The sequence below is a fragment of the Periophthalmus magnuspinnatus genome, chromosome 11 (genome assembly GCF_009829125.3).
Source record: "Periophthalmus magnuspinnatus isolate fPerMag1 chromosome 11, fPerMag1.2.pri, whole genome shotgun sequence".
NCBI classification, from domain to species: Eukaryota; Metazoa; Chordata; class Actinopteri; order Gobiiformes; family Gobiidae; genus Periophthalmus; species Periophthalmus magnuspinnatus.
In genome coordinates, this window is record NC_047136.2 from 9,541,512 (window position 1) to 9,556,163 (window position 14,652).

Sequence of the window (14,652 nt, forward strand, 5' to 3'; positions counted from 1 at the left end):
ACAAGTACTTTTTCATGTGATACTTTTACTTGAGTATTTTTTGTTTCAGTATCTGTACACAATTGAGTACTTCTTCCACCACTGCTACTTGTTATATGTGACAATGTATTTTTTAGACTATTTAGTATTATTGGGTTGTAATTGCACTCCCAAAACAGTGGTAGTAGTTGTAGTAGTAGAAGTAGCAGAAGTAGTAGTGTGGTAGTATTTTGTTCTGCATTTGAGTACTTCAACAAACATGGCTTTGGGGTTGGATGGTATGTTCCTGTGCTTGTGGATGAAAAAGAATAATCTGCAGAGTGTTTCTAGAGCTGCCAAAGAAATATCGCTTTTAGGGTGAGAGCAAAACAAAAACAACTTTTCAATTCAAAAGCCTGTTTCAAAAGTAGCTCTGCCCCATTCACAATTTAAATTTGCTCCCTTTTTATTTGTAGAAAAATAATCCGGTTTTATTGTGTGTTTTAATAGCTCAGTTGGCAGGCTGTAAAATTATTAACTAGTAATCGTGTGAGTCCAATTCATGACCTACTTTTATTCAGTTTGGGTGAGCACAAGTCGAGAGTGTACTATTGTTTAATAAGCTCATAGTCTGGGTTAAGTTATTTGAATAATCCTTAAGGTTTCCCATCTTTCTCTCACAACAATGCACGTGGAATCGCACTCTTTTTGGAAACTTGAATCACTTTTTTTTGGAAACATTTTGATATTCCTCGCTGTTGTCACACACATATACTCAGGGAAAACTGCTTTATGAAGTTTTCTATTACTGTAAAAGCTAATAATGTTATGCAAATTGGAGGAATTCTAGTATTTTCCAGCTATTTACTCTATTAATAATCTGGGTTAGCAGTGCCTACATGGAAAGGCAAAGTCAGTACGGTGGTTCAGAGCCGTAGCCGTAACCATATTCTCTCTATAGGAAGGAGACGGTGCACAACCTCAAGGTGCTGTGAGCTGGGCAGGGGGTAAGGCTTTGAAATGCAGCATTTAAAGAAGGTCTGGTGAATTATACACTCAACTGCACTGATCAGTTCTACATCTCTCTGTGTCTTCTCTTTGATGGGCCAATATTTTTCACCACTGAAGAACAAAAACAATTTCTTCTGATTGGGTGATTGGCAATTCTTGACAATCCTCAAATTGAAAATTAAAGCTTGTGCTGTTTTTAATTTGCTGATTTGCATTTGTTTTTTTTTCTAAATGAAGAAGTCATTCATTATTTCATAATTTTATTTTCACACAAAATATTCCAAGAATGCTTTGAAGAGATGAGATGCTTTCACTCGCGTCGATATTTTAGCTTGGCGCCGCTCTGTTTGCATTATGCAGCTCTCTATATTAAGAAGACAAAATGAATTTTCACATTTAAGTTTGTGATTTTGTTGTTACTCCAATTTTATTTTAACAGTGCAAAAGAAGATACTGTTTTCAAATTAAGATGTGTGTGTACGTGGATGTAAGGATTATATAATACTGGCCATCAATAGAGTCTCCAACATCAAAGCACCAGTTATACTTACTCAGAATTTGAATCTTAAAGGTTCACCAGGTAACTTTTCTGGTGGAGGGTCTGGAGATGTTATTGCTTTACTGAAATTTTTTTTGAAACATTCCAGGAAAGACAATAATATCCCCATGGACACAAGCAGATCCCCCACTAGAAAAGCTACATAACGCACCTTTTTTTGTAACTTCAACATACCCTAAACAAAATGCTGATAAAAGTTAGTTAAGTGTGGCGAGCACTACCCCCCGTCTCTCCCGGACAGTGGGATGGACGTACTCGTACATGTTAAGTCTATCATCAGAGCAGCAGGTGGCTTGGTGTGTACGAGCGCTCGAGTGCTTGTTGGAGCACAAAGTTTGTTGCTTTGTTGAAGCGGCTAATTTGACCATCTGGACTATTAACACTATCACAGGGACTGCTAACAGTATCAGTGCAGAGCAACGCAGGCAGACAGAGAACACAAATACACAATCACTCACACACGAGGAGAACATGACGACAGAAATGTGAACACGCTGCTGAGATAACTACAAACATCAACTGGAAATGGGCAATAAAGATCAGATCCGACCACACGATAGTATAGGACGTTCAGCCGGTCACACATAAGCACGTATACAAGCAAGCAAACAAGGACAACGAGCAAAAAGGTCCTCAAAGATCAAAATGCACTATTACCATCATGCACAAGACAGACAAATTTAAAAACATCTTCAGATCATGTGAGATGTAAAAAGCAGTATATATTTAGTTTTGTTTTTTTATGTGGTAGAATGTCGACCCAAACTTATTTATCACTAATATGTTTGAGTTCTATTAGCCTGCGTGACATGAACTGTGATCCTGTTTATTATTACACATTATCACACTATATTCGATTTCCCTTTACCCAAATAATGTCGTAAAACGTTTTAAATGGTTATAGCGAACAGAAGATCGGTTAATGAGATTTGTCTTCTGTTTTATGTGCAGTTTTAAAGGTGTACTGTGTAACTTTTCTCATTTCATTGTGATGTTATTGCTTTAATTGGAGCATTCCACAATGAGGCATTAAAATTAACTCTATCGCCATAGAGACAAGGAAGTGAAGGAACCAAGCACGGTCAGAGCTCTCTCACTGTAGGAATGCTTTTCACGGTATTTGTGAGCAATAGAAACACCTGCAATTGAATAGGTTTAATACTATACTGTGGAACACTCAAGGGAAAACAATAACGTTTCCATGACAGCAAACCTTCTACCGGAAAAGTTACACAGAGCACCTTTAACACAATGTTTAAACGACGTATGATTTAAATGAGTAATATAGACTGTATAAAGAAGTGGACTAAGTGAGTACGATGTCACCCATAGCGTTTGGCTCCAGTCAAATGAAGCTCATCGAGGCGAGCAGTTATAGGGGCAAATTTGGAGTGGAATTCCATATTGAGAATTCTGCCCGCGAGTATCATAGCAACCAAATCAGCCAATCAACCAATCAGGAGCGAGGCTGTTGAAGCTAACGCCCTTTGCTGACTGCACTTGGGGAAAGAAGGCGCATCATTGGTTTGTTATTAATGTTCATATCAATTTACAGATATAGTAGCCAAATAAAAACACCAGGATCATGTAGAGCGGGTTAATACGAATATTTTAAGAGTAAAATAGAAAGTGAATTGGAGCAAGAGTCGATGGAGCCGGAAATGCGCCCATGCTCACTTCCTATTTGAAACGTGGTGGCTAGCAGGTTGGCTATGTCCATTTATTATACAGTCTATGATTAGTATGTGGTAACACTGTCTACTTCTTCAAACTGCTCCATGGTACACACTTTCCTTATGTATGGAAAAGTGTACGTCCTTCCACAAATGCATTTGCGCTAATAATGCTCGAGAGGTTGAACATATTTTGGAAATAAATAATGCAGCAATGAGGTGTTTGTAATTAAACGCTGAGGGAAGAATGAAATATTCTGTGGTTTGAAAAAATGGCGACCTTCGAACACAAAAGAGAGATGAAGGTTAGGTGCATTTGTCTGTAAAAGACGGAACCCAGAAGGAATAATAAGAAAGCTACAAGTGGAAAAGAGGCTGTAAAATATGCTAAAAATATGGAAGTGGTAGTAGCCTTGAGATGTCTTAATTTGTATTTCTACATAATGTCTTGTAAGAGTTTTCAAATAACCAGTTACAGTTCAAAACTAATTTCAACAATTCTCAATGACATTTTGAGAGAAGAGTTTAGATGGTCAGGTAGATTAACATTATGTGCACTACATTTTTTACCAGATGCAATTATGGCAAACATTTTTTTTTTTTTCTTTAAACACATTTTTTGCCTTAGAAATACACAGTGAAGGTACATTTTGTAACACTTTATAATAACTCCATACCTAGTTTAATAGATTATTTTTCCAGACCAAGGTTTAGTTTGTTTTCATACCTGATAGTTTCAATTGCTCACTAACAGTCTTCCTCAGATTTAAACAGGTTTTGGAGCCATCTTCCTACCAGTGGAGGCAGGACCTCATCTGCTGTCCAGGTTTCAGGACTGTATCTCAGGTGTGTAAGAGTAAAAAGCCCCCTCGTCCCGGTTTATAGACCAGTGGGCACGTTTCCGTATTTCAACTGCCTCTTTAACCCAGCAATGGCGTTTTTTTTGTGATCTGTCTCTATGATGCTTGCTCTGTCCCAATCCATAATGTGGTTCTCTCTTTCGCAGTGGTCAGAAATGGCTGATTTGATGTTCCCTGTGCTATGTTGTGTTTTGGCGGCCTGTTAGTTGCTGTGTGTGTCCCTTTTTGATCTTTTCCAGTATGTCATCTACGTACCTTTTTTATAGTGAATCCAAAGATGGCACCCAAACCTGTTTAAATCAGCTGACTGGACACGTCACAGCAACATCATGTGACCACTCTGAGGAAGACCGTTAGTGAGCGGCCTAAACTGTCAGGTATGAAAACAAACTAAACCTTGGTCTTGAAAAAGAATCCCGAAGACCAAATGAAGTTCATTGGACTAACTCTTAATAAAGTAGTTACTAAACTTGAATAATCTAAATCTGTGCATTATGAATTCAGTCTTCCTTCATGCTATATTAAGGCTTATTATGGTGCAGTTATTCTAAAGTGGTACCATATATTCTTGCAAATTGGTGCCACCTTCAGATACTGCACAAACTATAGTAACATTCGTAATCTCTAATCTTTCTGTGATCCTTTAAAGATAGAAATAGGAACTTGTTGCACATTATTCATCTTTGCTATATGTATATTTGTGTTAAGTAAGTAAAAGACACGTATACATGGTAAAACAATATTACAACAGTGAATCCACATACCCCAAACAAGCTCAAAGCAAGCTCAGAATCAACCATGGTTATGCTAATCAGAACAAGCAGTGATTATAGCAAGCTGTGACAAAGCATGCAAAAGTCAAAATACATATACAAAACAACACAGCAATCAAACATACTCTTACAAAGGCTGACAAGTTTTTACACCCAATTTCATCAATTTTTGAGCATTTTTGTAGGGATTTTGGCAATATTTATTAACAGTTTTAACAGCCTTTTTAAGAGTTTCAATAAAAAAAGCAAAATGCAAACTGTAAAAGAAGAGGTCCAAGCGATACCAAGCCATCACATGTTAGTTCATTAGCCATAGTGACATTGAAATGTGAACTCACATATTGAAAACTTGTTGCTGGAGTCTTTGCCAGGGAATAACTTAACGCCCCGCGATTTAAAATCTACTGATCGCTTCACTGCAAAAGGAGAACACAACAGAGGAGGACAAAAAATTAGGTTGAGAGAAGGAAAAAACTTGAGGCAAAGGGATTTAAATCATAACAATGGCAAATTCTTCTCTCTCGCAAGAATGGGAGAAAGAAGAGTGAAATCAACAGTTAACCAGCAAAGCAAATGTAAAAATGTCAAAATGAAAATAAGGATTCAGCAAGGAATAGGTCACAATACACTTTTAATATTATTGCAAATGAATCACCCGTTATTCATCTCTTCAGATGCAAATAAAATCATAATGCATTGGATTTAGAGAGCATCTTTCAAGTTACCCAGTTCACTCCACACTCGGTTGTAGTGAGCTATTCCAGAGCTGCCCTGGGGTAGTTGACAGACATGCCTGCCAATCTGCTCCATCAGCCTTCCCAAACACCACCACCAGTTCATCACTTTCACACTACATTCATACAAAGCGAGGTGGGGGAAGTGTGTTACATAATGAGACCCGTTCGTATATCTCTCATTCCAGTACTAACCAGACCCAGCTCTACTTAGCCTGTGAGACAAGATCAAGGCATTCTCAAGGTTGTATGGTTATAAACTTAAAGCACCCACCTTGACTACAACTTTATAAACGCATACTCGAGAATTTCTGCTCCAGCTGTCTTACAAGAGGGATGTTGTCTCACTTTTTTTGATTGCTTAGACATTTTCAACAAACACCTATAGCCCCCCATCCTCACATCGTATTTCTCAACAACACATAAAAGAGAAATTGTAACCTCAATCAAAACACTGCAGCTCTGAAATCAAAGAATTCGGATAATAGCATGTTAGCAAACCCATCCCTTTAATCAGCCCAAGACAAGAGGAAACCAGGAGATTGCGTTACCGCTGGTTATTGTTCAGTTGTATTGGCGATATTGTGTTTCGCGTGTTGTGTATTGTACAGCTGCAAGTGGGAACATCCAAGGCCCTTCTATGTGGCTACTGTTGCGTTAGTATTCCCTAGGGTTGCATATAATTATGTTTCCAGCACAAAATGATAAATAGGTACACATAAAAAAAGCATACATAACACAAGTAATACGTGACCTTTAGCAGACAGCAAGATGTGGGATAGGGTGGTGGGTGGTTACATAAGATATCAGATTTTCTCAGTTTATTTTTTATGGACCAAAATAATTGCATTTGAAATTTAGAAAGGTCTTACCCGGTGATTTGTTGTATATTTACCAAATGAGTACATCACCATGCTACATTTTACCGTTTTGAAAATGTTATATTCGCCAAAAACAATGTCTTAGCGCGTTTTCACTTTCGCTTATGCTCTCTGTGTTATCCTCCCCCTTCAGAGCGCTATCACAACAAAATCAGCGTACTTTTCGTTAATGAAACTACCGCACATCGCATCAGGTTTGTCAAGTTGCTGTGCACAGTTTGCTATCGCGCTTTTGAATATTTATGGAGAATTGCCTTGTGGGTGCACGGATGATGTAGGTTTGTGGGTGGAGCATTGTACAGAATCTACGGGTAACCATAAAGAGGGTTCGAATAGAGTCCAAGAAAGATCGCTAAATTACTCAAACATGCATAATACTCTCTCTTTAAGCTTGTTCCTATGGTTGCTAATCGTATGTTGTTGGATGATACGGCCATAAGTAAAGTGAATCCTATAACCAGAACATACAGACTGCACTCTCAAACTTAAGTTAAAGTTATCTTATTAAAGACGTAGAGACCTCCTCCTATGGTTTATTAAAATAACACGCATTTAATGGACACTACGCCAAATGTGTCAAACCCCAAGTCTCTGAACATTATACATGATTTCAGTTGCCTGGCAAATCCAGAATGATATCTCTCTGTATTTCTTTCTATAGATTGATATCACTCTGGTTCCCATGTCCTCCATTGCGTCTCAAGTCCAATCAAATGTAATCGTGCAATTAGATTTGTTTTTTTCAGTGACACATGTGAAATGAAGGAGCTCACCTCAGATTTATAGAGTTTAGAGCTTTACCCATTGATTCTGCAGAAATCCTCAATGTTTTTCAGCTCCCTGTGATATTTTTCTTTATTTTTTTTCAATACGGCAACCATACGTGTCCCTGATTGGCTAATACAGCTGTCAATCACGCTCACTTGAAAACGAGGTGACCGGTGACCAGACTCATATCTTTGTAAAATACTGAAGAAGTGTATAATCTCGATCCAAGGAAAAGATTTTAGTACAGTCATAATAAAAAAAAAAACATTGAATGGATGGATATAATTAGTGTGCTAAATATAACTATAACATAATCACAATATGACTACACGCAATCTTTTACCCTCTGGCCAGTCCAAATAAATGAAAGCATTAGTGTCATAAATAATGAACACGTAAACACAAATATATCTTGTCCTACATGACAAAGTACACTGACAAATAACCTTACCAAATGACTATGTGATGGAGAGGCTGACAGAAACTCTTTTGTAATGATGTGAATGGTGACAAATTGCATACGAGCTAATGGCCCTCAATTATCCCACATTTTATCAAGGCTACATACATGAGCTGTTATCAGTGGTGTTTTATACCAACACTCATTCAGTACCATGAACGAACCATCAGTCAACAGCCTAATGATTCATTTACTATGGACAGTAACACACTTGTATATGATGCACAATGTAATTATAGCCATAGGTCCATGCCTTATTAATGTCTTTGGACCAAAAACCTGGGATATACCAATTTATTTCAAAGACTAATAGCTTACAGGTCAAGTCATTTTTCACTCATAAATTGATTGTTGTGCTAATAAGAGATTTGCTTAAGGCAGTATTATTTTTCAACTTATGTTCAGTCGTATGACAAAAACATGTGGAATAATTATGAATACTGGTTATTGAAATGTTCCGCAATGTGATATGAGACAACTGGCTACTCATAAAAACTACATTCAAAAGTAAAAACAAAATATATCTTAGGACTTGTGAATTACTTTAAAGAGTTGGTGCTATGACCTCACACCTACATCTTGATGAATCAACTGCAGGGTTCTTTTTCAAGCAGGGAATTATTTTTATATCAATAAGTCAAAAATACTCATCACCTAATGTGGATTACGCTCACGCTTCTGCCATAAAGTGTCTTATTAATGAGATCGCTCGGAGGAACTCTAGCATCACAGCTGTTGCACTTGTCTCATCGTCGTATGCAAAACATTTTCTCATCCTTGAAAGCCACCTACACAACAGCTCTGTTTCCCGAATGTGTCAGGGAGACGCCAGAAGAGGGGCGAGCAAGTCTGATGGAGGATCTCCCCAATTCCTCTGTTTAATAATGATATAACTTTCTTCAGATGTAATTTATTATGTTTAAAAACAGAGATTCATAATTCAAGCCACACTCTTGAATTGTTTTTAGGTCAGCACACAAAGCATAGAACAAGGAAGAAGATCTATGTAATTGTCCATTGCAGGAGTGTAGTTAATGGCAAAGATAGTAATGTGTGAACTAAGACTGTATAGCCTCTTTTCCACTGGTTCTCTTTGGAGTGGATCGGCACGGGCTGCAAGTGTCTCCACTGTCTAAAATGAACCATAACGCTCCGTTTGAGGGGGCCAACATGGTAGGGATCGCTTTAGTAAAGGCGTGGCTACACAAGAAACAAGATGAATGGGCAAGAGAGGACAAAGCATGAATGCAACAGCTGTTTCTTCTTTATTGATGCACAGCACTTGTGTATAAAGATCAAATATATTATATTTCCAGGTTGTAATGCATCTAACATGAGCCAAACCCTCTGTATTATATAAAGAGGTTAAAACGTGGTGCAGAGGTGCAGAAAAGTGAAGTAAATGTAGAACAACCTGATGATAAACCTGAAGTAGGTTTGTGTTTAAGCTAAATTTAACCATGTCTCAAAGTTCCACAAACTAAACTTCTTGTGAATAGCTGAAATCTGGCTTATAATTATGAGTATAATTCAAATATGATTTTGTGTTTGGCTGACATCAGTGTCTCATGGAGCAGAGCCCTGCCCCTGGACCCGGAGCCGTGCTCGCGGCATGGAAACGCAACTCGGCTGGAGGGAGCCGCACCAAATAGACCCGCTCCAAGGCAGCTTCAAGCGAACTGTGCCAGTGAAAAAGAGGCTTATACATTATAAAGGAGCACTGCTACATTTTTACAAAACTGACCAAGATTCCTTAACTTGTCCAGAAGAATCTTGTATTTAGGAGACTTGCACTGACAAAAAGACAAGAGGGCATAGCTCTGGGATGTAGTACTACTTTGGCAGAGGAAAGAGTGGGTAGGAGTAGAAGTTGAAAATGTACCGGTACTTTGTAATGTATTCTGTAATACCTATGGTATTGAGATTAATGATCTAATTGTCCTTCCTCAAAACCCTATACTCTCTGACCATTTCTTAATTACCTTTCAATTTATACTAAAAGACTATCCAGCCCCACAGAAAAAAACTATAATGAAAAGAACATTATCAGATAAATCGGTTACAGAGTTTAAAGAAATTATTGAGCCATTACTGAAAGATATGTCATGTGACAATGGCAATAATTTTAATCCAATTGTCACTGATCAATTGGTTGACAGAACAATGCTCACCTTAAAATCTGCTCTCGATGTTGTAGCTCCGCTAAAACAGAAAAGCATTAAACCAAGACCTCCGGCTCCATGGTACACGTTACAGCTCAGGACACTCAAACAACATGTAAGACGCACAGAGAAGCTTTGGCGCCGCTCGCGCTCTGAGCAGTCTCTGAAGGCATGGAAGCTCTGCCTGCTCACTTATAAGGCCGCTCTGCGGAAAGCCCGAACTAGATACTATTCAAATCTAATAGAAGTAAACAAAAATAACCCCAGATTTTTGTTCAGCACTGTAGCCAGGCTGACAAACTCCCACACTGCTAATGAGTCTCTTATCCCCTCGAACATTAGTTGTGATGACTTTCTTCACTTCTTTGATTACAAAATCACAACCATTAGAGACAAAATTAACAAAGCTACTCCAAAAATCAGCTCTGAGCAAATCCAGTCTGTAATGCCAATATCCCATATGGACCCTCTAATAATATTAGATAAATTTACTCCTGTTGATGAGGTGGAGATTACCTCAGTCATCATGTCGTCAAAACCATCAACCTGTTTGCTCGACCCTATTCCAATCAGACTCCTCAAAGAAGCCCTCCCCCTAATAATAGATTCCATCCATAACATATTAAATATGTCGTTAGAAAATGGCTACGTTCCTCAGTCCTTTAAGTATGCTGTGATTAAACCCCTTTTGAAAAAACCTAACCTAAATCCTGATGAATTAGTCAACTATAGACCTATCTCTAATCTTCCCTTCCTCTCAAAAATTCTAGAACGAGTTGTGGTGAAACAGCTCTGCCGCCACCTGCAGGACAATAATATATTTGAAAAATTTCAATCTGGATTCAGAGCTCACCACAGCACAGAGACTGCACTGCTTAAAGTAACAAATGATTTACTACTAGCTGCTGATAACGGGCTGGCTTCAGTCCTGGTCCTACTGGACCTCAGTGCAGCGTTTGACACCATTGATCACAACATTCTACTGCAGAGGTTAGAATGTGACATTGGAATCAGAGGGACCGCCCTCAAATGGTTTAAATCCTATCTATCAGATAGGTACCAGTTTGTTAGTATAAACCAGAGCACCTCTCCCTGTTCTAAAGTAGCCTGTGGTGTTCCACAAGGATCTGTGCTTGGTCCAATCCTATTTACTCTGTATATGTTGCCATTGGGTAACATTATCAGAAAACATGGCATTAATTTTCACTGCTACGCTGATGACACTCAGCTGTACTTATCAATGAAACCAAATCAGACTGATCAAATAGATAAACTCAGTGCCTGTGTGAAGGACATCAAAACCTGGATGACCTTGAATTACCTGCTCTTAAATCCTGAAAAAACAGAGGTCATTGTCGTTGGTCCCAAAGGTCAAAGAGATTCTCTGTCAGACCAGATATTCTCACTCGACAATGTGAATATAGCTTCTAGCCCTACTGTAAAAAATCTTGGAGTCCTATTTGATCAAAATCTCTCATTCACAGCCCATATAAACCTAGCTTGTAAAACCGCATACTTTCACCTGCGAAATATAACTAAAATTAGAAATATTTTACCTAAAAACGATGCTGAAAAACTCATCCATGCATTTGTTACTTCCAGACTTGATTACTGTAATTCCCTGCTTGCCGCCTGCCCCAAAAGTACTATAAGGAGCCTCCAGTTGGTCCAAAATGCAGCGGCCAGAGTCCTAACAGGAACTAAAAGAAGAGACCACATCAGTCCTGTACTAAAATATCTGCACTGGCTTCCTGTCGAGCTTAGAATCAAATTCAAAGTCCTCCTCCTGACATACAAAGCCCTAAACGGTATGGCCCCATCCTATCTGCAAGATGCTATTGTCCCGTACCAGCCAAACAGAGCACTCCGCTCTCAGAATGCAGGACTATTAGTGGTTCCTAGAGTGTCCAAAAGTACAGTGGGAGGGAGAGCATTCAGTTACCAAGCTCCTGTGCTATGGAATCAACTCCCTGCTGATGTTAAACAGGCCCCCACAGTCTCTGTATTTAAGACCAGGCTTAAAACCTTCCTCTTCGGTATAGCGTATGACCAGGTTACTTAGTGAGGGAGTTAGGGTTATTAAAACCCGGGATAAGATAAGCTGCAGTAGGAGTAACTAGCTGGGGGAAGTATGGCAACCTGAGCACTATCCTCTACTTTGCCCTATTTTCTCATCAGCAATGCTATTCACATGTTGTCCTGTCCCACTCCCCCTGTGGAGTGTATCTCTTTCAGATGCCCCGATGACAGTTGGACCTCCTCCTTGCCTGGCTCTCCTCCTCCTCGCCCGGCTCTCCTCCTCCTCGTCTGGTCTCCTGGCCGATTTCTTATGTTGTCTGATTTTTCCTGTTGTGTCTGATTTTTCCTGTTGTGTCTGATTTTTCTTGTTGTGTCTGATTCTTCCTGTTGTTTTGTTTTTTGTGTCTTGGCGGCACGGTGACTGAGTGGCATCACTCATGTCTCACAGCAAGAAGGTTGGTTCGATCCCCGGGTCACCAGGCCTTTCTGTGTGGAGTTTTTCATGTTTCTCCCCGTGTCTGGATGGGTTTCCTCCGGGTACTCCGGTTTCCCCCATCAACCAAAACATGAACGCCCTTCGAGACAACTGTTGTTGTGATTTTGGGCGTTACAAAAATAAATGAATTGAATTGAAATTGAATTGAATTGTTACATGGTTAAATCAGAGTGCTATATTCTGAATTCAACAAAGGATTATCACAACTTCATGAATTGTTTCATTGTTTGTACTTCATGTATTTATCACTGATCAGCAAAGTATAAAAAACACATATTGCGTCAAGAAGTATTGCCATGCATTCCTTTGTTTTAAGAAAAGCAACTGTATACTGAATACCACTAAATTAAAGTATAACTGTACCTGAATACTTACTCTAAATCATATTCTGAATATGTACTTTTACATTACTATACATGTATTTAGTTAATACTGAGAGGACATCAGAAGGACATCTCGTTTTTCTGGAGATGAAGTGATCAGGTTTGGGCAACTACAAAAAAGGACCTAATTAATCAACGAGTATCTGCCCCAAGATGTGTATAAAACAAGTCTTCTCTAACAAAATATACACGAATATGATTAATGTGATTACGTACATTACGGCCTAGTCCTGTTTTCTTCCATATTCTACAGCTCATATTAGAAAGAAAAATGTGCTCCCCTGCATATTTTATGGTCAATTTATGTAGTGGCTTCTTCTAGTGACTATATTATGTGTGTGTTGTTATGGATCATAAAAGCCGCCCTGTGTGAAAATGCATCAAAGTTAAATACACCCGTGTTAATATTCAGCCTACTAGCAGCACACAGCAGATGGAGGGGCAGCTGCAGTTAAGCAAACCATATTTATAAAGTTACACAGTCGATATTTCACACCAGGACTGTATGCTTTACTGCTAACAGAGGGAACACAAATCTGTAGTTAAATGAAACAAAATCTAATTCCCAGGTGTGTGTTTAACTGTCTGAGATAAGTTTTCATGGAGACTATGAACGGAAAAGGTCTATTGATGCGCAAAAATGTGCCAAAACGGTCATGGTAAAAGGATTATGACAGATGAGACCTCGGCCAAGGCACTGATATGATCTTGCAATGGTAATAATTAAATGAATAAATAAAAATATAAAAGCTTATTTGTTTTTTATTTCTGGTTAAGGATGGGCCCTGTAAGTAATCTTTTTTGTCCTTGGCCCACAACTGACCTGACCAAAAAAAAAAAGAAAAAAAAGAGGGTCTTAGCAAATCTTTTATAAAAAAAAAAACATCATTGAATTTTCAGTTTGAGCTCCTCTACCTAAGCCTGTATCCAAATCACTGACTCACCTGTTTAGTCACACTTCCACAATAGCATCTGGATTTCCCAAATTTTGGGCACGGTGGATTGAACACTGAGACATTCTCTGTGGAGATGATTGGAACAGACAGGCATTGCATACTTTTGATGGAAGCCGCCAGGATATGGGCAGGGCGCCCCCAGCTTAATTTAAACGCGCCCACGTGAGGAGGAAAAATATTCTCTACGCATGGCTTGTTTGTTCACGAGACTTTTTGTGGAAGGATTTGTAAAAACAGCTTAAAATCATGCACAGTGTTGATTCACACGTTGAAGCTACTGTAAGGCTTGTAAAGTACTTTATGAGGCAACTGAAGTAGTTGATTAAAAATGAAATATTTCATGCATATAGACTGTCAGTATTCCCTTGTTCTGTTTATGATGACTGTATGTGATGAATGTGCCCTTTTATTGCATTTATGGATGGGACTGTTGTGTCCCTACTCACAGTGGCGCTCTGTCTGCAACTGAAGGTCCTAACGGATAAATAAAGTTATTTTGATTGGTTTGATGTACAATGGTGACACTCTGGGGCAGACTAACAGAAATGTTGCATTTCCAAATATTTCCATCTATATTGTATTTATCATGTTTGTATCAAAACATAAAACATTTCAATGAATTTGCTAGTATGTCCATGGTGATGTTAGGGCTTTGTCTGAAATGTTACACAGTATGGCATTACACTTATCAGTCTCCATGGAAACAAATAGACCAACTTAAAGGCCAGATCTGTGGAGAGGCGTGTGGAGAATGCTTGTTATCCAATGTATGTAATATCATGTTTTTAACAATAAAAAACAATAAAACAATAAAAATAATAAAGCAATAACAATCATTATCTATGGAGACAAGCAGGTCATGGACACCTCATCAGAAAAGTTACATAATAAGCCTTTTAAATCTGGCACTTAGAGCAAATCCTCCTTGAACTTAAAGTTAACTGTTTAGTTCAGGTCAG

General features: G+C 38.6%; 1 protein-coding gene across 1 annotated transcript in view; it reads right to left on the bottom strand.

Moving 5' to 3' along the window:
• LOC117379073 (CUB and sushi domain-containing protein 3-like) overlaps window positions 1-14,652 on the bottom strand; it is a 319,068-nt gene that overhangs the window by 103,939 nt on the left and 200,477 nt on the right. Inside the window, exon 8 of the mRNA XM_055225479.1 lies at window positions 5,173-5,250. Within this exon, the coding sequence (XP_055081454.1) occupies window positions 5,173-5,250 (78 nt within the window). The remainder of the gene's footprint in view (window positions 1-5,172; window positions 5,251-14,652) is intronic.